At 42.6% G+C, this 27522-nt stretch overlaps 1 protein-coding gene across 2 annotated transcripts in view; it reads right to left on the bottom strand.

Moving 5' to 3' along the window:
* The window catches only part of PDGFA (platelet derived growth factor subunit A), a 99659-nt gene extending 72807 nt beyond the window's left edge, over positions 1–26852 (bottom strand). For both annotated transcript variants that reach the window (XM_068244607.1, XM_068244608.1), the window contains exons 1-2: positions 26167–26852; positions 20296–20392 (exon numbers count right to left, since the gene is read on the bottom strand). In XM_068244607.1, the coding sequence (XP_068100708.1) occupies positions 20296–20392; positions 26167–26229 (160 nt within the window). In that variant the 5' untranslated portion in view covers positions 26230–26852. The remainder of the gene's footprint in view (positions 1–20295; positions 20393–26166) is intronic.
* Positions 26853–27522: the final 670 nt, after the last annotated feature.

Below are 27522 nucleotides of genomic sequence, written 5' to 3'. Positions count from 1 at the left end.
AGAGGATCATTGGGAGACCTCTGCCTCCACTTGACCTCCTGTATAACACAAGACTGGGTGCCAGGGCGCTGAAGATCGCAAGTGACCCCTCGCACCCAGGCCACGGGTTCTTCTCCCCACTACCATTGGGCCGGAGACTTCGGGCCATCCCCACTAAGACCACCAGACACAAGAACTCCTTCTTCCCTGCAGCCGTCAGCCTCCTGAACTCCCGTAACATTCTCCCACCCTCTATCTGTGCCTTACCACCTGCACAGTAGCGGTCTGTAATAAATACGCTTTTCGAAGCAACCTGCCATCACCCCTAACTGATTGGACTTTGTCCCTGCACCCTGGTTAGAATCCAGCAGTGTCCTGGAATAATGCTTACGTAATAATGCTTGCTGAATGTTTATTTGTGTACATACATTTCCTCTTTCTTGAGTGCAATATTCCTGAGTACGATGTTTTTACTGTCTGTCCTTTTGTATTGCACTGTATCTGTGATGCTCTCCTTTGCCTATGTACCTTTCAGAGCTATGTATTGTGCCAAACCCAATTCCGGGCATGACCCAGTCATGCTTGGCGAAATAAAACTATTCTGATTCTGATATGCCTGCACATGCTCTGTGCAGATTATGGGTTGGACTGATGACATTATAAGAGCCAGGCTTGTTTTGGGACCACACTTGGGGATGAAGTGAGAAACAGAGCTGAGTGATTATAAAGATAAGAAATCTGAGACAACACGCTATAATTTTTATCCCAGATGTCTGCCTGCCTGGATCTTATTACATCTCTTTTCACAGTGGGTTGGAAGCAGGACTTGGGGGGCAAAGTCATGGCATCAATCCCCCAGCATCCTTTGCTCCCATGGCTAGGAAAGAAAGAAAATTGCAGGTCCTGATTTCAGACAGGGCTAGGGGATTTCAAGACCAGACGTGAAATACAGACCCTGGTGGTGAGAAAATCATACTTTATTATGTGTGATTTTAATATATCTTGGCAATTTATTAGGTTGAAAGCAAACTGTGATTTATAGTTTAGGTACTCTTTAATGTTTAGTTTACAGTAAGATTAATGCAAAGCTTACAATAAGATAAGCATGTGACTTAATGTCAGCTGCCAAAAAGCTTCACCAAAAATGCCATCATCTGGATACCAGTTCCAAAGATTAGCGTGTGCACTAGTACCAGGTCCAATGAACATGAAAGAAGATGCAAGACAGGAAACGTTTGCACAATCTTTTCATACATGTCCTTCTCCATGACAGGTTCCCTTTGCTTTCATACAGAGCATGTCCCCAGAATTAGCCCGACATAAAAGGCCTTTGATCAGGATTATGGTTTCCATACTCTACATATCTCATTCTTCGAGGCGGTTGTGGGAGGAGAAACTGCCAGCGGGTAATTTAGAATGGTTCTGTGGCAGGCTACCAAATAGTTTCACTTAAATTTTTTATGCCCTGATGTACTGACAGTGTTTAGAGAATGGATAAAATATACAACAATTAGTTCCGTCTTGTTCCATAATGTATCTGAAAATGCAACCTGATCATTACCAACAAAATGGTAAGATGGAGAGCAGCCAAATAAAGTCAGGCAAAATACATATATAAGGTGATCCTACGTGGAACGGCTCAGCCCTGGCATTCGTTTCAACATCTGCCAGAAAACGCAATTACATTTTCAGAAGCCCGGAACAAAGTCGCCGTCATCTGATTTATAGGGCTGGGTAGACAAAGCACAATTTACCTCACAATAACTCATGTAGACCAACAGAGAAAAATGCACGTTATTTTCATGTTCAGCTAATCAAATGACATCCAAGCCTTTTGCTTAAGAACTTTGTTGCTTTTCAGCTACATTCATGACTTGTGTGCGTTTCTCTGTAACAAAGAGAACCAACCACGAACAGGCATTGCTACTGTGGTAATCTGAATTTCCCCTCAGTAAAATTCTTCCCACTAAGAAAAGATATTAAATTAAACTAAAAATGTATTTATTTTGCATTCAAGCTATATACCCACTTGAAAGTTGTGTTGCAAAAACGTGTTTGCTGCAAATCTGATGAAAGTCAATAGAGGCACAAGATCAGCAGGACAGCCAGGCAAATTGCATTGTTTAAAGTAGACCCGAACTCTTGCACAGGACACAGCAAAAACAGAAAGAAATGCACCCTGTGTGTTTTTAGAGAGAAGAGCCTGTCAAATGCCCCCTCATCTTCAAATAATCACAAGTGTAATTTGATCTCTTAGCTGTGTCAGCACATGAATTCGGCAGTCATTGGCAGACACAGCTAACATGTAAACACAGGATGTTCACCCTTTGTCTGCTTCCATGAAAGCAGGAAGTAGACACACTGCAGATTTATTGCAGGAGTTCTGTAAGCTGTAACAAATATTTTTTTTTATTTAAAAGTTATTATACTGTTGCTCCTCTTTTAGAGCAAAGAGGAAGTTCTGAGTGTCCGCTTTAAAAGGAAATAAATATGTCAGCCTCAATAATCCTTTTCACAGTACAGCATTTTTAAAATACAGTACAGCTTTTTTTTTTCTAGACCTTTTCTTGCAGTGCTGCTACTATGGAAATGACTAAGCCAGGAGTGCTATGGGAATTACCCACCCGCTCCCACATGATGTGCTTACAGACTGCCCACATTAAGATACAGCATGTGCCACATAAGATAAAGTCATTTAATGTCATGATGTGCAAGTCAGGAAACATGGCGATCCAAAAGAGAGACCCGTCCCTAAGGACCAGGAGAAGGGGATGAGTTGTGGGTTCAGGACTGGTAGGGCCCCGACACACTCTCATGTTGCTCCGCAATGCAAGTGGTCAGGCATTTTACAAAAATGCACCCGTGTTGCTCTTTGGTATAGCGCTGACCCCATTCAACTATTATGCACATAAATGCAGGCAGCAGTGTGTTGTCAGAACACACTGCTATTCAATACATAAGGGTCTACTAGGTCGACTGAATGATAAGCACTAGAGTAGTGCTACTGTCTATGCACTGCCTGATGTCCCCATATATTGCACACTGATACGTATTACTGAAATCAGCTCAGCAATGCAGCGGTGTGCCCAGGCCCAAGGCTTGCTGTGACAGTACAGTCAAAAGAGTGCTGGGTTCACTTCAAAGCCATGGGAGTTCCATGTAAAGTAGTGATCAAAAATCACCTGTTATTTATTCAAGTATTTATATAGCGCTGACATATTACGCAGCGCTTTACAGAGTATATTGTCACTAACTGTCCCTCAGAGGGGTTTACAATCTAATCCCTACCATAGTCATATGTCCATGTATGTATCAAGTAGTGTATGTGTCATAGTCTAGGGCCAATTTAGGGGGAAGCCAGTTAACTTATCTGTATGTTTTTGAGACGTGGGAGGAAACCGGAGTGCATGGAGGAAACCCACACAGACATGGGGAGAACATACAAAATCCTTGCAGATATTGAACTGGCTGGGATTCAAACCGGGGACCCAGCGCCGCAACGCGAGAGCACAAACCACTACACCACCATGCTGCCTGTGAGTGTCTGCTTTAGCGAAAGACAGCAGTGAAAACTGACACTGTTCTTTTCTAATTACAGCAAAGTCTCAGTTATCCCGCACTGAAGGGGATCTTCTGATGCCGGATAATTGTGCTTTCTGGTCGCTTGTGATAGAAATAGTCCTCTACAGTAGTATACCCACTCTATATACATACCATGAACTCTGTATTAAATGTTAAAATTCAGTCATTGAATGTATATTAACCTTGGGGGAGCCCATCTTTAAGCACAGCAGAGCCCACAAACAGCCTAAGAAGTTGGCCTTCACCTCTGTGGTGATTTGTGCTGGTTGGTTGAGACTGGTTAATTGAGTTCCAAATAACCGGGACTCTACTGTATATATATTTACAAACGTCTCATGTTACCACATTTTATACATTGGTTGTCTTCATGTACAACATATACAATACTGATTTTTGTGGCATATTTTTGTCGTTGCATGTTATAGTATTGTATAAACTGTTGTAAGTAGTTAAAAAAATTAAAAGTACACTGAAAACAAGCAAAAAACAAACAAATATTTATATATATTAAAGAGTTAGGTTTTACACTCTTTAGCACAAGAAACGCTTCAGCAATGGGGCCTTTCAAATACTGAAGAGAACATGGAGGAAATCCACTGACTTATGAAATAATCTAAATTTCATTACCCGGTTAAAATTAGCGTTCGGACTGCCCAGCTACGTGTTTATGACAGGCAGGTGGCACTTGTACACCTGCCAGTCTAAAAAGGAGATAAAAAGGACAGGTTATTTTTAGGTAGCCATCTCCTCTTTGGCAATTATATTCCGCATATAGCACATTCCAACCAAATCTCTTCCTGTCCTGCCGTCATTTTATTTTAGCAACGGATAAAAATGTCACTGGTTTCCTCGGCACGTATTCAAGCTGAGGAATGATAACACTATAATACAGGGTTATGCATTATGACATAATGTAGGTGGTATAGACGGCTGTCTAAGGGGTATTCTGGGTTACCCATTTCCCTTGAACAGAGGAACATTTCTGGTTACTGAGGTAAATCTTCTACATCACTGGTCTCTCGCTAGATTCAGGATCCATCCATGGGAGTTCAGCAGAGAACATTTCCATCCATTAGCAAGTATTGATTTTGTTATCTAGAAGGCCTAATTTATTTTGATCCACAGCAACCTATCAGAATCTGCCTTCCTTTTTCTCACCTGCACTGGAAAACTATCTGGAATCTGGTTGCTGCGGGGACAAGACCCTTCCCTCCCTTGTATATCTGATACAGATTCCACTGACTGCTTCCTCTCTAATGAAAGCTATATACGGTAGGCCCAGTACCAGCCCACATCTATAACTACTTTATTTACTTATTGTACTTTATTTAAAGCGGACCATAACTCAGAACTTCCTCTCTGCTCTAAAAGATACGCAACAGCATAATAACCTTTAAAGAAAAGCATTTCTTTGTTACAGCTGAAACAAATCCTGCAATAAATCTGCATTGTGTCTACTTCCTGCTTTCATGGAGGCAGACATATTGTTAACATCCTATGTTTACCAATAAGCTCTCTGTCTTGGCAGTCAGTTGGCGCAGCTGAGGGATCAAATTACAACTTGTGCTTAGTCACAGATGAGAGGGATTTAGACAATCTAAACTCTATAAATACATACAGTGCATTTCTCTTTCTGTTTTCCTTCAGTAATCCACTGAAAACAAACAGGCAGAACGCTATACGGAATCATTCAGGACGATGTGCACTGGAGAAAATGTCTTACAAGCAGTACAGATATACATTATTAGTCACCATTTTCCCCACACATCCTCTCAGTAGCCAGACTGCCAGCGTTCTCCCACAAAGTACCTACTCTGAAACTGCTCTGATCTCGACACTGAAGATACCTACTGCCACGCTGGATAAACACTGGTGTCTCGAAAATTGCGCAAAAGGTGGATCAGCGCAACACTAGGCCGCCTCCGAATGGCCTCTCAATCAGAGATGCGCTGAGCCCCCCCCAGGAACTACAAACGCACCTTGAACCCAAACAGAAGCTCTGCATATACACCAAAAGCATGGCTGTTAAGTGGGAGCAGCTGACCGAAAACGAATTAAATTAGTACATAGCAAGGAAATGAGCAGCGCTACTTAAAAACAGACTAGTGCCTACCTGCAAAAGAGTGCAAGCCCCACTTGTGGGGTCGAATACACACCGAGCATACACATGACCTTTCTACCACTGGAGGAGGATGTTGGTTTCCTGTAACAGCTTGCATGCAACCTATTAAGTACTCGTCCCTCCCACTGCGAAGAAGTCAATCCTCCATGGGAGGGGCCTAACATCCACGCTACTGATCCACGCTACGTAGTGTAGATCGGGGGGCGGTTGGCCCTAGAGCTGCGCAGCCGCACTCGCGGCCAGGCGGACTGCGCAGCCGCGGCCAGAGGAAGCGGCCATCTTTCGTGAGGCAGGAGAGCCCGACCCGGGCCGTGGGGTCGGGAGCCGGCCAGGGGGGATAATGAGCGGGGGGACCCGGCGGATCGGCACGGAGGGCGCGGACGGCGTCCTCCGTGCCTGAAACGACGATACAGGTAATTCACTTTTTTTCCACCGTTGGCCTCGTAAGTCCTTTAAGTCTAATAAACTGTCCTTTTTGGAACCCATCCAACCACGCTGGTAAATGGCAACTACAGTGGGATGAGAAAGTTTGGTCAACCTTGTTAATCGTCCATGATTTTCCTGTATAAATCGTTGGTTGTTACAATAAAAAATGTCAGTTAAATATATCATATAGGAGACACACACAGTGATATTTGAGAAGTTAAATGAAGTTTATTGGATTTACAGAAAGTGTGCAATAATTGTTTAAATAAAATTAGGCAAGTGCATACATTTGACCAGTGCCTTCACTTGGCACCCAAACTACCGCAACACCTTTTTCACGTAGGCCTGAGTGGTACTAAGCTTGTGGTGCTGTTCCAAATTATTTAAGCCCAGATAACTACTAATTTTGTTTGACGTACGTTGACAGATGCGCTAACCTGCGGTGAAATTTACCAGTGCAGAGAGTACATGTAAATTTTTCCAGCATTTATGCAAACTATGTAGTTGGCAAACTGCAAATAGAGCAATTTGCGGCATTTAAACAATGTGCATTGAACAAGCACCATGCACATTGTGTACGTAGCAAGGATTGCACTATTTCTGCAACACCCATTTTGTAATTTGCATAAATGCAGGAAAAAAAATTGTGTGCTGTAAAATGATTGCTATCATGGAGATACCAAGCGTTTACCTGATACAATTTACAGCTCATAGTGTATGCTTAAAGGTGCGCACACACGCACTACTAAAGAGAACGACGGGTTCGTCAGAACCTCCCGCTGGGCAGTCGTTCTCCCGACAGTAGTGCGTGTGTACAGACTATCTGCAGACTGACAAGGCTGTTTCTGAACGAACCACTCAGCAGATCGTTCAGAAACGGACACTACTGTACCCGACAGATACTACTGTCGGGAGAACGCCCACCTAGCGGGAGGGTCTGACGGACCCATCGTTCTCTTTAGTAGTGCGTGTGTACGCACCTTAAGGTTCATCTTATTTAATGAGCTGCAATAGGGTTGATAAGGACAACAGAGGCTACATTTCACCTTTCTGCCAGTTCAGCCAAACACTAAAAAGACATCATGCTAGTATTCACCACACAGGAGTGGAAGCTCTATAGTGCTTACACGTCGTTGTAAATATTTTATACATCTCCAGTGCTTAATCTATCCCACAGAGAAAGGTTATATGCATATGGAATCTTCATGAATTAATCAGACAAGTGAGGTTGGAGATAGGCATGCAGACGAGCCTTAATTAGCGATATTTAAATAATCATCTAACAGAAATAGGGGTTTCAGCATCATCCCACAGCCCTCTATAAATCTAAATCCAATGGTAACGGAATGGACTTGTTCACACTGCCCTTTTGCTGGACAGAGGAGTACTTACACTTAAAGAGGAACTCCAGTGAAAATAATGTAATAAAAAGTGCTTCATTTTTACAATAATTATGTATAAATGATTTAGTCAGTGTTTGCCCCTTGTAAAAAATTTTAAATCCCTGATTTACATTCTGACATTTATCACATCGTGACATTTTTACTGCTGGCAGGTGATGTAGCTGCTGCTTGCCTTTTTTGCAGTTGGAAACAGCTGTAAACAGCTATTTCCCACAATGCAAAAAGGTTCACAGACAGGAAACTGCCAGGAGTACCATTGTGCACAGAGTTTCTTGTGGGATGGGGTTTTACCACAATATCAGCCATACAGAGCCCCCTGATGATCCGTTTGTGAAAAGGAATAGATTTCTCATGTAAAAGGGGGTATCAGCTACTGATTGGGACGAAGTTCAATTCTTGGTCACGGATTCTCTTTAAAGAGAACCTGAAGCGGAATTAAGAAGAGAAAAAAGAAGATACTTACCTAAGACAAGGAAAGCCGCTAGATCTTCCAGAGGCTTCCCACATCCTTTTGCCCGGGAGCCTCTGGAAAATCGCATGGACGAGTGGCTCCGGCTTACTGCGCAGATGCAGTACAGCCATGCCCATGCATGAAGATAAGTGCACCCACGATAAGGTAAGTATCTGACTTTTCTATCTTACTCCACCTTGAGTACACACAGCTTAAAAGGCCTTAAAATGAGACTCTAGACAACAATGTAAAGCTAGCTAGCTCAATTATGAGCTGATGTGCCTATCCAATCGATCACTCTCCTATCAGAATCTGATCTGATTGGTGATAAGATCTGCACATTTTTTAAACAGGGAGCAGCACACACTGCGGCTAATTTACTATCATTATAAAGGTGAGTTCACATGCATAGTTAGTGTGACCAGCAGGCATTACTCCTTGGACAGAAGTTCAAGGGAGAGTTATGTACAGAGGTTCTTTTGCTATGGAGTAGAGAGGAGGGACAAAGACACGATGTAGCAGCTTCAAGAGGAAGGGGAAAGGAGGAGAACAATGCACTTTGGCGAGACAATTCAGCACTCCAGAACTATCACCTTACACACACTAGATTCTCGGTACAGACATCAACGACCATCGGTCCTTGACTGAGAACCATCTAGCGGCTAGATTCTAGCCTGTGTACAAGGCTTAAACTCAGTAACAGTTGATATTGTACACCCAGGAAGTGACATGCAAGTATTGCACATAAATTGCATTACTGATCAAAAGAAACTAAGCAGGTGGTTTCACCACATTGCACTGAGTTGGGAGCAGCTATAGCAGTAATGCTACAGTCCAGCTCTAGATATAGATCCCTGGAACCCCTAAATACTTCTCCCTCCAAGTTTCTATGACGCCATCGGGAATTTGAGCAGCAGCAGGGCGAGCCGTCATTCGGCTCACACTGCGCCCAACTAAACGACAGAGTAAATATACGGACAGTAGATCAAAGGCCCACTTTCGCACATTTTAAGCACACATAATTATATGTACACTGGGGTAGTAAAGAACTCTGACTTCGCATCAGCTGTTATTTTAACTGAAGTGTCGAAGCATGTTTACCTCAGGTCAACTGAAGGTCGGCAGAGGTTAACTGAGGTTTAAAGTCAGTTGTCCAGTCATTCCAGGTGTACAAGGACCTTTATCTATAGCTTTTGCTCAGACTGATGTCATCACATGACCTAAACTCAAAGCCCTAAGACTCCCTGCACACTGCAAATCCGTTTTGCGATTCCGATTTTCAATTCCGATTTTCCCTGAATGCAATCAACAGAAAAAACGAGGAAAAAACGCAGCATGCAGTAATGATTAAAAATCAGAATCGGATGTAAAAACGATTAAAAATTGGAATCGCATGCATTGTGCAGGGAGCAGCATTTCAATGAACTGGGACACATGGTCCAGTTTAATTAAGTTGTTAGTGTGAACAAAACAATACAACCTACCAAGGCAGAAACATTTATTATATTATCACAGGGGCATTTTAATCTTAAGAACATTCTCCCATAATCCAACACACACAAGTTTTGAATTTCCAGAACAAACAGGCTGTAGAGTTTTCGACCATAATAGGGGTACTCTCCTCACTTAGGCCCTTTTTCAATTCCCTTTATCTCCTAAGCTTTCTCCTAGGTTGTATTTTCACACTTTATCAATAAAATTATTACTATTGATTTATAAAGCACCAACTTATTCCGTGGCGTTGTAAAAAGTAAAATGGCACAGAGGCATAAGCTGCTCACACCACTTATATTTTTGTTGTCATCTCACTGGTGACATCATTAGTCATCCATTGAGCCGGATCCCTAATGCTGGGAATACACAATGAGATTTTTCAGCAGATTTACTGTCTGACCGATTTTCCAATCGTTTTTGAGATCGATTTCCATTTACTTCTGTGAGAAATCAATCAGAAAAACGATCAAAAATCAGATCAGGCATGTCGAAAATTATCTATCGAACCGTCTATCTTCCAAAAAATCTCATGGAGTATTCCCAGAATTACACAAGACACTATTATTATTTCATTAGTTCTCAGTGCTGCTCAAGGCTGCCCATGCTCTCCCATCCCCAAGGCTCCCATTGGAGGAACACAAATAGTACTCACATACAGAGCTCAGGGGGAGACCCATAATTTTACTTTGCATGATACCTTTACATCAACACAGGTACTCCAGGCAACCAAAAATTGCCCCGACTCCTCAACATCGACAGCCCTATCATGGCTATGGAATTGGTGCAAAAATCATCCAACTCCTCAGTTTATGAAAACACTGACTCTGACTCCAGGTACCCAAAAATTGCTCCCACTCCACAGCCCTGTTGCTATGGCTGCGGTTCTGCCCCTGTACATATTTCTTATCAAATATTTAAATTGACACCATCCCCTCCATTTTTAAATGACAAACACAGACCATCTAATTAGAGGTTTGCTTTTTTCTTTTAAGATAAAAGCAGCTTTTTTTTTCCTTCTTGAAAATGTTCCATCAGTGGAGCCTGGGATTGCGAAGCGCGATTAGAAGCTCAAAGCTCAGCGAGGCCTCAGCAGCCTGACTTCCTGCAAGGCAATTGTTTAGATGCAGAAGAAATTAGCCTCCCAGTCTTGTTCCAACAAGCTCCAGGATCCCCTGCCACTGATTTGTTTTAATACCTGACAAATAATTGCTTTTTATTATTTATGACGATGGCCAAAGTTAGGAGGCCCCAACACGACTTCAAAAAGCTGCAGAGGGAAAAAAAATCGCCAAAGGCATGCACTCGACAGAAGCTGCCACCCAAATGTCATCAAAGCCTCTTCACTATTCATTAGAGACACGATCATAACACAGCTATTGTCAGCTCGGTTTTCACCAGCAGTCATAATCTTTCCTCCTAGATTACAGCTCACAAAAAGCAGCCCTGTCAACAGGTAGAACGATACAAAAAATATGGTGCCGCATAATCCTGGATAATTGAAATAATGATTGCGCATACTTCCCCCCTAAGCCTTCATAAGGGATATTTTGTCATTACGTTACAGAATCAGTGGAGTGTTTTATGCTCAGGATGGAAGCCGTAATTATGAACGCAATTTGGAAGTCAGGTGCAAGCAAATAACTAAAAAGCAACATCAGACCTATTTATCAGCATACAGTTTATTAAACTGAAAAAAAATGTTGCTACAGCAACCAATTTGGTTCTTTCTGGAAATCTAACTGGTGGCTGTGAGTAGCACAGGCAGTACTTGTGTACTACATAAAATGGTAGGGGTGCTTATTACAAGAACTGTCTAGCAAACAACTGAATTGTTATTTTCCTGTTTCTAGCTATGGAAAATGACAGTTCAAGAGACATTTTCAAAAACCTTTTTTTTATATCTGTAATGTGTGTACCTTATTTTTAGGAAATGAAAAGACAACTGAAGTGAGAAGAACATGGAGGCTGACATATTTATTTCCTTCTAAACAATACCAGTTGCCTGACAGCCCTGCCAGTCTGAGTGGTGTTCCACACAGTTGTTGCGGGATAACAGAAAATTAATATAGTACAGTTCCTACACAATCAGACCTCAGTAACGGTTGAAAAGGAAACATGTAATACCCTGTTTTATAGTATAAGTACTGTAACTAATAACAGGATAACAAATTTCACTTTTTAACTCATACTAAAGGTGAATTCTAACATTAATTCAATACTAGGCTTATTGAGTAAACCTGTCACTTCCCCATCTATACTTTGCAACACACAGTAAAGTACTTCATATCAGTGATTCCTGGTTTGCATCACTGAAATTCTTATCCCCAGAAACTAAGCTGTTGCTTAGAGACAGGGACTCCCTGACTATGCGAATAGCATTCTTTGGCATGAGGATGAATCTCTCAATGGCTGCAATAAACTTCTGAATTCCTGGGCAGCTCATGGTAAAGTCTTCTCCTATTATGAATACAACAGAGTCCTTTGCATAGCTGAAAATCCTATGCCCAAACCCTCAACAGTTGCCTAGCTACAGAAACTTCCTGACTATGCAAAGATCAATCTTCTATGTGAGGACAAAACTCCAATGCTGGGAATACACGGATCGTTTTTGAGGTGATTAGATGCAATGTTCTCCCCAGGCTCTTTTAGCCGGGTGCTCCACCCGGCTAGTTTTGGTTAGCACCCGGTTGTTATCAGCTCACCTCCTCCTATTCTGTAAGCAGAGTTGCACAAAGCTCCGGCCCTGCATTCCCTCATCCCGCCCCACCCGGCTAATTTTTCCTGCCATCCAGCTAGAAAAAATTTCTGGGGAGAACACTGTAGATGGTTCGATAGATAATTTCCGACATGTCCGATCTCCCTTTCGATCCTTTCGCTGCTCGATTTCTGATAGAAGTGAATGGAAAAAGAAGAAAAACGAGTGGAAGATAAGAGAATCGACTGCAGAATCAAGCGGCAAAAACGATCGAGAGAAGAATCGAGCACCAGAAACGAACTGTGTATTCCCAGCATTAGTGTCTCTCCTGAACTCTTGAACTTACTAGAAGCAAAGTGCAAGACAGCCTCCACTCTCAGCATACATTATCTGATAAGTATCTTTTGCCAGCTACTGAGTATCCTCCGGTTGGGGATTGCCGATGCAGGAAGTCCTTGAATCTACTGCTGTTTCTGCCTGCACTGTGACACCAAAGACTTGAATGTGGTCAAATGGGTGACCAGGGACAAAGGTAAGTGATGGAAGTTCTATCTTTTCTGCATGCTCATAAAAAGGTTTACTACTGCCCTCCACTGTCTTCTGCTCAACAGATGTACCCACTTCCTGTCTGGACATACAGTAAGGTGAGGATAATTCTCTCCCACAAAAATCCACTGACAGCAGTAAAAACCCTAAAGATGTTGTAAACCGTTTCCACTCTATGCAGAGGTATACCTGAATTTTATAGAAATGCAATGTAACATTTTTAAAGAGGCACTGTAGTGTCTTATAATCAAATGCAGTAAATTATTCAGGATACCCACGTTTATGGTAATTTTCCTGTTTTCAGCATCAGAAACACTTCATATATCTATATATTGCTGTGTACTGGAATGTAACCCCGCCCTCCCAGTGATGATTAGTCTAGCCCAGGCATGGGCAAACTTGGCCCTCCAGCTGTTAAGGAACTACAAGTCTCACAATGCATTTGACTTTATGAGTCCTGACTGTGGCTGTAAGACTCCTGCAATGCATTGTGGGACTTGTAGTTCCTTAACAGCTGAAGGGGCCAAGTTTGCCCATGCCTGGTCTAGACTGTGGAATTCTACATACTGTGGGACAAGGTATTATTAGTACTGGCTTCCGAATTCTCAGAAACAAATATTCCGCAGAACTGCACCCGACAGGACTAAAGATGTCACCTCCTGTGATACATTTCTGAATGAAAAATCAGCATGAGGAAGGATATTACAATAGGCAAACACTGAGTAAATAATTTATAAAGTAATATTGTAAAAAATAAGCAATTTTATTCATTACGTTAGTTTCAGTAAAGTTCCTCTTTAAACGCAGGTTGAAAGTTATTAATTGAGTTTGTACTGTAAACTATCTTCTGGTGAATTTTCACTGTAGGGTGAAGTATCACTTTAAAAACTGAAATATTGGTAGAAGTTGCTCTTAATTTATAGTATATTGTATACATGTGGCTTGCTGTAAGTGTCAGAAGAGACCGTACAATTGGGTACAATCATCAGGTCTCAATAGAAATGGTGACATGATGCAGATTGGGCAATGCCAACCACTTGGGAGGCTCCACATCAGTAAAATGTTGCCAAAGCTTAAAAATTGAACTTTAAGCCAATCAGTAGCTGATACCCCCTTTTACATGAGAAATCTATTCCTTTTCACAAACAGACCACCAGGGGGTGCTGTATGACTGATATTGTGGTGAAACTCCTCCCACAAGTAGCCCCTCCCACAAGAAAAGTTCAAACTTTTGTCCATTTCCTGTCTGTGAACCTTGTTGCATTGTGGAAAATAGCTGTTTACAGCTGTTTCCAACTGCCAAAAACCTTGCAGCAGCTACATCACCTGCCAACAGTAAAATGTTCACACAAAAAAAATGAGTTTCACTTACCTGGGCCCTCGTAGTCACTCACTGCTTCTCCAGTCCCCCGCTACTAGCTAGTTTTGTTTTTGCCAACCTCGGGGTCGGCGTACATTTGTAAGCCTTCCCGATGGTGCAGAAACATTAGCACATACATTTTCACGCATTAGTGGTGTAACGCGTACATTTTTACGCCCGCCGACCCCGAAGTCGGCAAAAACAAAGCTAGCTGGTGGCGGGGACCGGAGCAGCAGTGAGTGACTACGAGGGAACAGGATGGCTGCATGGGGCTGGTAGATGTCCCAGGTAAGTGAAACTCATTTTTTTGTTTTTTGCCTGATAATTCCTTTAAAGAGGAACTGTAGTGAAAATAACATAATAAATAAAATTGTTCTGTGTTTTTTTACAATATTCATTTATAAATAACTCAATCAGTGTTTGCCCATTGTAACATATTTCATCTCCCTGATGTACATCCTGAACATTATTACAGGTGGCAACACCTTTAGTCCTGTCAGGTGATGACTGCAGAATGTTTGTTTAAAGAGAATTCCAAATCGAGCACAAATAATACCTGGTCTCCCAAAATGCCCTGGGAAAAGAATTTTGCATAACTAAACAGGCTAGGCTAAACATCACTGGAAGGGTGGGGCCACATTCAATATACAGCAATATATGTAGATATGGGTAGTGTTTCTGGTGCTGAGACCAGGAACATTACAGCAAAAGTAGGTATCCTAAATAATGTACTGCATTTTACTATGTCACTTACAGTGTCTCTTCAATAAAAGGAGGCCAGATGACACCACTCTGACAAGGTTGGGTACATAAGAGATCATCTGCAATCACCTGTAACAAGTTTTCCGCTTCTACTCCATCATGTTCTATAACAACTACAGCTCAACGGTAATATCTTGAAACATAATAGCCATTGCTAAATTTTCTGCAAATTCAACTCTTCTGCTTTACAACTTTCTATATTTCCAACTCGATATATTGTGCAGGATTTTTGGAGTAACCGTGTATAATATGGCCAGTTCCATGCAGCACAGAGTTCAGCTAAGGGAAGGTTCACATGGACGGTTCTGCGACGGTAAACAACAGCATAGACAGCCGTCAGTACGACTGCTTACCAGTGTTTTAGCAAATACTGCGTTTTGGTGCCAAATTTTGCCATTGTCTGCCTGGTGCTTAGCCGATCCTGTTGCTTCCAGGGTCATTAACTGCCACACTTCCGTCTCCCCCTGCAGGGATGCAAAACGCAGCTGCCAGGAAGTGCCCCCGAATGCGACAAATGCTTTTCTGCAAGCTTTCAGAAAAGAATTTGCAAAGAGATGAGGCTGCCGCAGATGAGTGGCCGGTTCCTCCGTCTGACCCAGCCCTAAGTCCCACAACAAAGCACTATGGACACTTTGAACCTCTAGTTAGAAAAATAATATTTACAAACTCTCGATTGCAGCCATAAATAGAACACCGCCCACCATAAAGAATGAACTGACACTCTGGCCCATATGCAATTAACTTTTTCTCCTGAGTTTTCTCCTAGGTTTATATTTTTAAACTTGTTAATAAAATGCCTTTTAAGCCACCAGAAAGCAAGAAAATACTCAAATAATTTTGATAGTACTTTTTCATTTACGTTTTGGTAGTTTTTTAGTTGAAAAGTACTGGAAAGTTATTTTGAATAGAAGATTAAAAAATGATCTCCTAGGAGAAAACTCAGGTGGAAATTTGAATTGCATATGGGCTACCTTCTAACAAACTGGCACCACTCCAGTCGGTACTGAACTCAGCTGCTTGTCTCATTCACCTTTCTTCTTGATCTTCCTCTGCTGCCCCTCTCTGTCAAGCTCTTCACTGGCTGCCAATTAACCAGAGGATCCAGTTCAAACTCCTAACCTACAAAGCTCTCCCCAATCTCTATCCCCGGTACATATCCTCGCTAATCTCCAGATACAAACCCAATCGCAATCTCAGATCTGCACATGATCTTCTGTTGTCCTCCTCTAGAATCACCTCCTCACATTCACGCTTACAAGATTTTGCACACACTTCACCCCTTCTCTGGAATGCCCTCCCACAACACATCCGTCACTCACCAACCTTTGTTACCTTTAAACGCTCTCTAAAAACTGATTTGTTCCGACAAGCATATGCGCTACCTTAGGCCGCTTCCCTTTGTCCTAAGACCAAATTGCACTCCTACTAGGTATCCTAAAACACACTGCCTTTATATATTTTATCGTATACTACCCCTCCTCTTGTTTCCCCCCATTCCCTTTAGATTGTAAGCTCGCAAGGGCAGGGCTCTCTCCCCCTTTTGTGTCTTAGAAAACATTATACCGGTACATTTTATTCATCATGTTACTTTTATCACTGTCATTACCAATTCTGTATTTTGTATTCTGCATGCTATATCATTTTTTGTATTTTGTCACTAATTATGTATCTTGTATATTAGTGTACACCATTGTACCCCATGTTTGTTTCTTACTTTGTACAGCACCACGGAATATGTTGGCACTTTATAAATCAATAATAATAATAATAATATGGGCCCCTGACTGAGCACCACAAGCTTATATGGAAGAAAAAAAGAATTCTGGAAAAACTTGATATTCAATACAGCAGAGAATAGCAGGCTACACAAATAAATATTCATCCCACTTCCCACATACACCATTTAGATATACAGTAGAGTCTTGGTTATCTGGAACTCAACTAGCCGGCAGTCTCAGCCAACCAGCACAAATCGCCGGCAGTACTCGCAATGGTGAGGGCCAATTTCTCAGACTGTTGGTGGGCCCTGCTGTGCTTCAAGACTGGGTTCCACGGCTCCCCACAAGGTTAAAATACTCTCCCTGTCAGTGCCGGATAACTGTGACTATACTGTACATTTGTTTCTTGTCAAAAAGTAATACCTTGCACCTATTTTACACCAATGGTTGCCTAACAGGAATTGGCAACCACACACTGGACACTTCAGTCTGCAGATGGGAGGCCAGCAAGTGCTTATGGTCAGCCTACTATTTACAGAATAGCCCATAGGCATTGCAGATCAACATCTGCTGAAACAAGAGCTATGAATGGTGAATGGAGTTTCTCCCATGATGCTCTCCCATTCAGATAGATGTGGATTTCATCCAAGAAAGATGTTTCCTACAGGTGATGGTCAACTAAAATAGTTCATAACAGCTATTCCGACAGACCAAACACATGAAATTTACCACATTTACCACTTAGGAAAAATGTGGATTGTAATATGTTAAAAAAGGAAACCAAAAGGATTGTTATGTGATAGTTATCAGCACAGAACAGAAACATAGAGCACTGAAGCCAGGCATTGAGATAGACAGCCTCTGCTGGGGACCTTCCAGCATCACATGGAGCTGCAGTGTCCACAACTTTGGAAACGCTGTGGGCTCCATTCATTAGGACACCCTCAGAGATCTCAAAGCATCTCTCAAGGGATATCACAAGATATCTTTTGCATTCATTAAAAATTCTGATTCCATTGCAAACAACATTCAGTTTAAAAAAACAAAAAATAAAAAGGGACAGCTTCCCCTATTACAAAAACATCCCACTGTGGGCACCTGCATTAAATCACAGATGCTTATATACTAACCTTTCAGAAAACCCAACCTTGTTTAAATATGACCCAAGTGTATGTTTTTTATATAAATGGCAGAAAAAATGGAAAAATTGACATTGCTCCCTAACCCTTTCCTCGAGGCCCACCAACAGTACATGTTTTGTGGAAATCCACAGAGGTAGTTAATCAGCTCTGCTGAGACACTAACTACCTCACCTGTGCATGTTTGTGGTTTTCTCCAAAATGTTTACTGTTGGTGGTACTTGAGGACAGGGTTGGGGAACTCTGACTTTTGATATCCCCACTTCTAATATCCCCACTGGAACTCCTTCATGATGGCTGGTAACAGTGTCAGACTGGGAAATGGAAAAGATAAGGAAATGTACCTGCTGGTCAAGCAACAGTAACCCTGTGTTATGACTCCAAATGGAAATCTGCAGCAAGTCTTCACTGTGAGTAGTAACACCTGATTACTGCTGCTTGGCCAGCAAGTGGATTTCCTCAACTTTTCCACCTCCCAGTCTGATACTGGCTGGTAATGCTTTAGAAAATTCTGCCACGTGTAACTAAACAACAGCGCAAACATCTGTTCCAGGAGGGCAAAACGTCAGTCATAGCAAATACAGCAAAGTCCCCGTTATCCGGAACTCAGGCAACTGGAAGTTTCGACTAACCGGCATGTCTGAGGGGATAACAAGCACTATGATTTTGGGGTTTTGCAGGGGTTCCAAAAATATTCACTGTGTGTCTAGAGAGTGTCCAGCGCAGTCTTCTAACCTTCCTGAAACTCCTAAAGGCTTTCCGGCATCCGTGCATGGCTCTTGGTGTGTCACGTGACCTGAGGCGGGTCAGATGACACACCGGGGAGCCGTGCACAGAGAACCTCGGAAAGCCACTATGAGCTACAAGAAGGTTAGAAGACGGCGCTGGACACTCAGTGAGTATTTATTTTGCATGGGGGGAAGTTAGTGCTTTTTTGCCCAGTTGCTCAAGCAACCAGCAAGCACATGTATCCGGCACTAGGAGCGATGCTCGCCGGATACCGGGGACTTTGCTGTACCGAAAACAGACGACATGCAGCATAAAATCCGGTCACACATGCAAATCCCTATAGCCGTGCAGGTCACAGCTCAAAGGAATTCGTATGCGATCTAATATCACAGCACGCTATAGCATCACATCTCGCAGATGCATGCCAGCACAGTGGAAATGGCACAGGGGATAATGTTTACTCTACAGACCAGAAGATAAATAAATGGAAACAGCTACACATAACCTGTTGTGTACCTTCAGTGGCAACATTAGTAGCGAGCAGAGTTCCCTTTAAGTGTCATTTTTTTCAGTGCGATCACTTTGTTGCAACTTGAACTTTCTGTTTTAATTCAATCAGCAACAGATGGACCTTAAAGGAGCCACAGAAATCCTCATAATGACGAGTGATCGGCCATTCTTCAGGACGGAGGCAATGAACATGAACACAGGTCACCTTTTATTCTATCTCTGGAGTTCAGTCCTCCTCTCCCAAGAGAGTAAAACCACACCCACTCATTATAAGCCTGCTTGCTTTATCAATGGCTCAGCTGCTGTTTATGGCCCACAAATCTGACCTTTCATCCTGTTTAACCAATTCAACTCTGGTGCAAAATAAAATGGAAAAAAAAAGGTGGTGTCAGGCAGAATATAAAATTTTCTGTTTAAGCTTGGTGATCGGTATCAATGTACCAGGGGAGCCCAATTGATAAAATTATAATTAACCTTAACACTGAGCTTCCCCCAATCCTGAACACTATTGGCTAAACTCTCTGTGATAGGCTGTTAAGTCTGGTACATACATCCTATTTTGATTGGTCAATTTTACCTCTTCCATGTAGTAGGAGAGCTTACCTACACAATCTGTTCATGGTATCTAAACTCTGTTGGCTCTCATACTCCATGGAGGTGTTAAAATTGGCCAGTGATTGGCCAATCAAAATTGGACATGTGTATGCTCTGCTTCTGTTACACTGTAAAGCCTGGTGCACACATTCATTTATGATTGGCCAATCACTGACCAATTTTACCACCTCCATGAAATATGAGCGTCAACAGATATTGAATACTATGAACAAATTGTGTAGTTAATCTCTCATACTACACCGAGGCAGTAAAATTGGTCAGTGCTTGGCCAATCATGGTTGAAAGTGCATACCAGGCTTAAGGCAGGGGTCACACTTATCAGTGCGGAAATTGCAAATCTTTTTCCACACGCGTCAAGTTTTTTTGCACATATTTTTCACAGTAGCTAAAGATAGTCTAAGAAAAATTGCATGCGGTGTGCAAAATGTTCATGCAGATGAAGACACAAACAAAATTTTGCAATTTAGTCTCCATTGAATTCCATTGTATGTGCAATGATTTCGTTTTCACCTATCTGCAAATTTGCACGCAGAAGCCCTGCCAGACTGTCAGTGACAGAACCAGCATCAAATCCGCCAAAAAGCTTGTACACAATGTCAACACTTATTTTAGAGACACTGATGAGAAAGGCTTGTTGCTCTGATTGTAAATGCTTATATATTTATATTGTTTAGATTTGTGTATATTTTGCCTTTATAACCTCTTTACAAAAGGACACTTGTCACAAATCAGAAGTGAGAAGGTAAAAAGGAAATTGAATTTACCTACGGATTCAATCTCCAGGACGCGCTGCAGGTCGCTGATGCTGTGGATTTCACTGTGAGCCAGTCTCTCTATCAGCTCCTGGGGGATCTCTGCTTCCTTCAAGCAGTGAGGGAAGAAATAGATTAAAAAAAAAATACACACAGACACAATTCATAGTCACTTCCCAATGATAATCCACTCCCACTATCAAATGTACAGCGTGCATCCCAGTCCCTCCCTCAGACACACAGCTAGTAGCCAGGGTACACCTAGTTCTTCCTACAAGGAGGCCTCAGATAAACATGGACCAGGGCTGTGAGCTGTTCACTTTACAAGTCAGTGAGTGAAACAGGCCTGGCTAATTTTTTTCAATGTCACAAGGGGAAAATGCTGCACAATCCCAACTACAGCCACGGCGAACAACAAAAGACAACGTCATTCACTGCCGACCTGCGTCTAATTCACTCCTTATCTCAGGCAGCCCCAGTTACCTTTGCTCTACAGTCAGTTCTTTCTTTCTAGGTGTAAAAGCTGTCTCTGAATGCCTGTGCTTACTTCAACAGAGAAGAGTATCTGTTGCCTGCTAGGCATGCTTAGGATAACCACTGTGCAAGCTGAATTAATATACAGCCCAAGGGTTCACATATAGGTGTTTGGACATGTGACTGGGTGGTTCTGTTGCACATCATGCTTAGCAAGCGCAACCCCACTTGAGGAACCCAGAGACAGCAAATGCTTCCTCTTCTGCCACCACGTGTGTAAGGAGATACAATACGCACATCAAAAGTACAGTCATGGGTAAAGTATGCGGCTATGCGGGCACATGTACAAAGACCATGGACTGACTTACTAAGATTATCTAAAGTAGGCTGAAGAACCTGTGTGCTGTACCAAACCTGGTTTACATTTCCTTGTCTGCAGCTAGCTGGCAAAACGTTATCACTACTTATAACAGGCACATATCTAAGAGATCCCTTCTCAAGTGCACGCCGGTCTTGGGAGGTCTTTCATAGATCAGGCCCAATATGCAAGAGTCCTATTAAAGTCCAGTAGAAGCACCTCTGAGGCATGAGGTACAACACTTCATTTCACACATTTATATAGCAAATTTAATATGGCACTTAACACTGAGCCAAAAACATACGTCACTGTCTCACAGACTCACAAACCAATATCCTTGCCACATCCTACGGCTTATTTTGGGTAAAGCCAAACAGCCTAATATTATATTTTTGGATGCATCCTAAACATACTCCAGCACCTGGAGGAAACCCAAACAACACAGGAAGGACATAAACCTCCATGCAGATAATGTCCCTCATGGGATTTGAACCCGTGACCCAAGTGTGCTAATCACTACATCACCATGCTGCTCATATATGTCTCATACACTACTAAATTCCTCTAATAACTATGGGATCAATAATTAGAAAACTACAAATGTAAAGCTAGGGCTGTGCTATCACTCATACTAACCGCTTTCTGTTAGCCTTCCAATGGCATGTTCCTAAAACAAGCAAAAAAATTAAAGTTTCCCATTGGTTGGTCCGGGTCTGGAATTCTGTGATGATGAAACTGTCTGACTTCAACGTATAAGTCAACAAGGGAACTTTAACCAATCTGCAATCAATCAGACACATAGCAGGGAAAGATAAACTATAGCCAGCGGGACCTGAAAACGTGGGATTCAATTATACACAGCATTTTGTGCTTTTGATGATACATATGGTAGCACGAGATTAACCTCTGGTTAAAGTTCACTTTGCTCTTGCCTACGAAAAAAGCAGTATGTGCCAGTTTAGTTCTATATATTAAAGTTAGTGGCTGGATAGTGTACTGGTTAAGGGCTCTGCCTTTGACAGAGGTGACCTGGGTTCAAACCAAGTGTCTTCCTGTTCAGTAAGCCAACACCTATTCAGTAGAAGACCTTGGGCAAGACTCCCCAACACTGCTACTGCCTATAGAGCTTGCCCTAGTGGCTGCAGCTCTGGCGCTTAAAGTCCACCAGGAGAAAAGTGCAAAATAAGTGTTTTGTGTTCTGATATTTACTACAATAAAACCTCTTTGTATGCTCTTTAGATGTTCCAAAATGCAGCTCTAACCAAGGATGATATATAGTCAAGTACTCCGATAAGAACATGGGGATTGGTTGGCATTCTGTATGTCTAAACACTGTATTGTTGTTATGGCTGCAAGAAGGGGAAATTTAAATGTCCTACCAACTGTACAACTGTCAGAAAAAACATAGGGAATGCTACTTTTTAATAATATTAAATGGCATTACAAAACACCTTGGGTAGAACATATATGTTATACAATACTAAGAGCGGAGTTACACTTTAAATACTGTTAAATAATCCTAATGCCAATGGAGGCCTCATCTACAAGAGGTTAAGTTCGTGCTACCAGATGAGCAGAGAATCTGAGATAGAGCTGAGCTCCAAGCCTGACCTCTTGCAAGAAAACAAGTCAACAGTCTGGAAATTAAGACACAAAGAAAAAACGTAAAGTCAGTCATGCACACCAGACAGGAAGTAAAAGAAGCCAACGCTACAGTCTGCAGGCTAGCTACAGAAAATATGCAGAACAGAGAGATATAAAACCAGGTATTTTCCATGTGCAGCTGTCTATCCGTCTGACATGGAATGTGACTTCTCCAGTGAGACACTACATAAATGATTTTCCACAACTATTTTCTACTTTTATAATTCCCTGGGGAGGGGGGGGGGGGGGGTTAGGGGGATTACAGGAGATGTGTGCTGCCAATCATACACTGCCAACTTCCAAATGAGGGGGTAGAGAACAATCCTGTCTCATCAGTGTACTGCTGCTCTGCACAGACCAATCAACGTCTCATTTGCTGGGAGTAGTGGAGGAAAGAGAGGTCATGCTGCTGGTCATGCACTCTGGCAGTAAAGTCTACAGCCACCTAAATCAAAGGTCTGACTGGAGCAAATCATTATGTTATGACAATATATACTGGGCATTAAACTCTTTGCCTAGAATGTTCTCTTGTGCTTGTTTGGTATTCACTGGGGCTTCAGCTGGCTTGGTGGGTCAGTATTTAGCACATTTTCCTTGTAGCTGTGGGGTCTTGAGTTTACCTTCAACCAACTTCATTTTCTGCATAGAGTTTCTGTGTCCTCCTGTGGTTGTGTAAGATTCCCTGGGCTTCCTCACAGTCTAAAGTTTATGTAGAATGTGTATTGTATGGTGGTTAGCCCTGAGGGCTCACAGCTCCTTGGTGGGGAACTACCTATCACTATCAATGTATGGGTTTCCCCAGGACATGGATTACTACTGTAACAGCAGTTGGCATTTCTGCCTGGCTCTCATGTGATCCTAGATTTAATTCCCACTGGGGTCACTATCTACAAGGAATTTATATGTTCTCCAAATCTCTGTGTGGGTTTCTCTTGGGAGCTCCAATTTCCTCCTACTTTCCAAATACCACCTACTACATACTGGCCCTCCTGCATGTATGCATTGTGACAATGTTTTCATCTATACAATGGAAAGGACCGATGCTAGCAATACAATGTCCTTTAGAGAGAGCTGAATCAAATACCGAATGCACATGAAGTCTTCTTCAACTCTGAGTGGATGTATAAAATAGTGCCACTCAGCAGAAAGTACTGGTGTCTTTCTACATCACAACATCCAGAAGATTGACAACCACTGCCAGACAGGTAAATGCTTCAAACTGGCCATGAACTCAACATCAAGAGCTCAGTGCTGTTCTCAGGGAGGGGGCTTTCACGGTTCCAAACACCTACAAACAACTGAGTTCAGCCTACCCTTCTGCCTGATCACAACTCCCCCGCCAACCGCTCCCCCCCCCCCCCCCCAATCTATGGCAGTCACTTCACTTCAATGCAACATCAACATGGAACAAATAAGTTGTTCGAAATCATTCTAAATATTATTGCCAAGGGCACTAGTGCTTGGCTTTTCCCTTTAAGAACCCTGAGGATATATATTACACTGTCTACAGCCCAGCCTTGAAACTTTATCAGGTCTGTCCCAGTTCTCACACACATGCTATGGTATGGCTGCGCTACAGACCCACTAATAAAAACTCATAATGTGAACACATCACATTATGCAGAATCCTACATAGTGCATGCAACATTTACAATTTAACACACTTTATACATCCATTAGCATATTTGACAACAGAAAAAAAAAAAGCTTTTAAATACAATTTAACAGATACAAAATAAAATCTATTTTACAACAGCAGTCATGTTGGCTTCAAAGGATTATGAGTTTATTTCCCACGGTTAAAGAGCAATGCACAGCAACCAATCAGAATTCATTTTACAGGGGTCTGCTTGAATAAAGCGGAAATGTGATTGGTTGCTATGGATTAGAGCACTCTGTATACCATCAGCCTCTGCACTGCTTTATTAAATAAGCCAGAATAATAATTGCGGAAGGAAAACATATGAATTAAGTAGCTTCCTTTGTCCTAGGGAATATCATCAATTCCCTAAGCACTAATTAATTTCCTGGCAAACGAGCTAGCTGGAAAAAATAGAACGTGCTTTTATGAAATACAAAAGGTGTCGAGGGCTGACCTGCTTTACAGTAGCCCAAGTGCTCTATAAGGGGATGGGAATTCATTCTCTGTTAGGTGTGACACTAGAAACAGAAGAGGCACATTTTTCTGCACAGGCATAAACTGCAGTGCCCATCAGAATCAGCAATTTCCATCAGGGCTAAAGATCAAACAAATCCTCAATGATTATAGCTTTAGCAACTTTTTTGTAGGAGGGAGTACAGGCGAGGAGACAGATGTGCTCAGCAAGGCTACAGTATATCACATTAAAGCACATGTGTAGGGCCTGGCGCAGAGTAGTTTGGAAGGAAGAAGAAAAAATCTAAACCTTAGAAGTGCAATGTGTATGAACATGCCCCAACCTTGTTCAGACATGGTCTGAGAGAATGTGGATCACTGCCTGTGTCAATGGTGTGGACAATACAGCAGTGCATTCACTGGTGTGATATGAATTCTTATGGCCACCATCAGAGTCTAACAACCTCTAGGGAGGCAAGTGGCATTGCTGGGAGCTGCTTAGAAGTTAGGATGGCACCCACAACTACTGCAGAACCTCTTGGGGAAGATATCTACAGTAGGGAAGGTGGGGAAATCTATAGCTTAGAGAAATGTAATAAGTGTGGTCATTCCTAAACCTTGTTCATTCATGGTCTGAGAGAATGTGACCACTGCCTATCTCTATATACCAGTGCAATCATGATACTTATGGCCACCATCAGAGTCCAGTGTAACCACAGACTCCAGAGGCAAGTGTAATTTACTGGGTGCTGCTTGGAAGTTGGTCTAGCACCCACAGCTGTTGCAGAACCTCTTGGGGTGGTTATCTTGCCATTCTCACTGTAGATGAAAGGGAAGGTGGGGGATACGAAGTGTAATGGGTATGGCCATGCCCACACCTTCTTTAGGCATGGTCCGAAAAAATGTGATCACTACATGTGTTTGTAATATACCTGAGCAATTGCTGGTAGTATGACATTGATTCTTACGCCACCATCAAAGTCCAGTGCAAGCAAAGCCTCTAGGGAGGAAGCTGTCATTTCCAGGGAAGGGCACCTACAACCGCTGCAGAACCTCTTGGGAAAGAGATCTGCTCAGCCAGGGTGCCAATTCACCAACTTGTGCAGTGGAGGTGGGCGACATGGCACTGCCAAGGGGACATTCAGGATCCGAGGCTCTGCCTGGGCAATCATTTAATCGTAGTGCCGTGTGTGTCTCCCAGCCCTGCCCATATACAGTAGAAGTGTGAGATCTGCTTATGGATCAGCAATAAATTCGCATTACAAATATACAGCGGAAGAAGGGTTATATATAGAACAAGAACCAGACCTACCTCGCCAAGGGAAGGAGACAGGTAGCAGACGCCTAGAAGCAAAATCCAAGCCCAGCTCGTCATTGCGTTCTGCTGCACTTACTACTGAATGACAATGCAACGTCTTGCTGGAGGAGCTGCAGAACTGCTCCTGTGTCTGGGGGAGTCAGTACCATCCCTTAGAGGGGGATCAACACCCCACCAAATGTGACAGATCTGGACGTTTTGGGGGGGTTGGGTGGGATCTCCAACACCAACCTGCTCTCCTCTACCCCCCCTTGCGATTTCTTTGCAGATGGTTGTCTTTTAGCAGGCGGTAAGATGTAGGGTGGTCTGCATGTTGGTGCTCTGATCAGATCAACATAAAAAAACCAAAGAGGCAGCTCTAGATCTCCTCTGAAACGCCCATCACCTGTCTGCACGGAGCTCCTCTGCACCCCCTCCCCTCCCAATCATGCAACATTAAAAAAATGCACAAAAGGCTTGTGGGGAAGAAGCCAAAGGAGCGAAGTTTCCAAGCAAGCACTGCGATCTTGGCAGCTCTGAGATCGATCAGGCGCGCGGCTCTCTGGAGTTCCCTTTTTGGATGGAAAATGGTTTAAATCCCTCTGCGAAGAAGAAGCAGCGGCAGGGTGGACGAGTAACTCCTGGAGATGTCAGCTGCTGCTCACTGCTCTCTGCTGCTGGGAGAGCGAAATAATCTGGAGCAAGAGATTATACCATTGCCAACCTCCCTTGCGCCGCCCCTCTTCCTTATACTAAGCAACACACAACCACAAACAGCCAAGTAGTGGGCAGGTTCTCTCAGCCAACACTGCCTGACTGCTAGTCGCTGAGCAGAGGGGAGATCAGAGGTGCTCCTGTGTTTGCTTCTTCTATGTACTACTACATGCGGGTCTGCAGCTAAGAAGTGGGGTCAGGTTCTGTGATTAGCAGCTAGAATATCAGTGGTGGTCCTGTTTGGCTGTGGTCAGTGAGAACTTCATTGGTCTACTCTTAACTGCTCTGGTTAGTGAGGACATCAGAGGTTTTTAGAGCTAGTCAATAGGGAGATCAGTGGTTCTTAGATCTGCTCTGGTTAGTGAGGAGATGGGGTTCTCATATCTGCACTACTCAGTGATCTTCTTATCTGTATTCGTTAGTAATCAGTGATCCTAAACACACTAAACATTGAGTCTCAGTGATCCTCCTATCTGCACTGGTCCATAAAGAAGTCAGTGGTATTCTTTATTTCCTCTGGTTAGTAGGAAGATCACTTGTCCTACTGTCTAATTTGATCTACTGAGAGATTAGTAGTTCTCCTATCTAAACTGATTCGATCAGTGAGGATTTAATGGATTTTCTGCTTTGGTCAATAGCGATAATTGGTCAATGAGT

The sequence above is a fragment of the Hyperolius riggenbachi genome, chromosome 7, assembly GCF_040937935.1.
Source record: "Hyperolius riggenbachi isolate aHypRig1 chromosome 7, aHypRig1.pri, whole genome shotgun sequence".
NCBI lineage: Eukaryota > Metazoa > Chordata > Amphibia > Anura > Hyperoliidae > Hyperolius > Hyperolius riggenbachi.
Note: the sequence above shows the minus strand (reverse complement) of the source record. Positions and strands in the feature narration are given on the sequence as shown.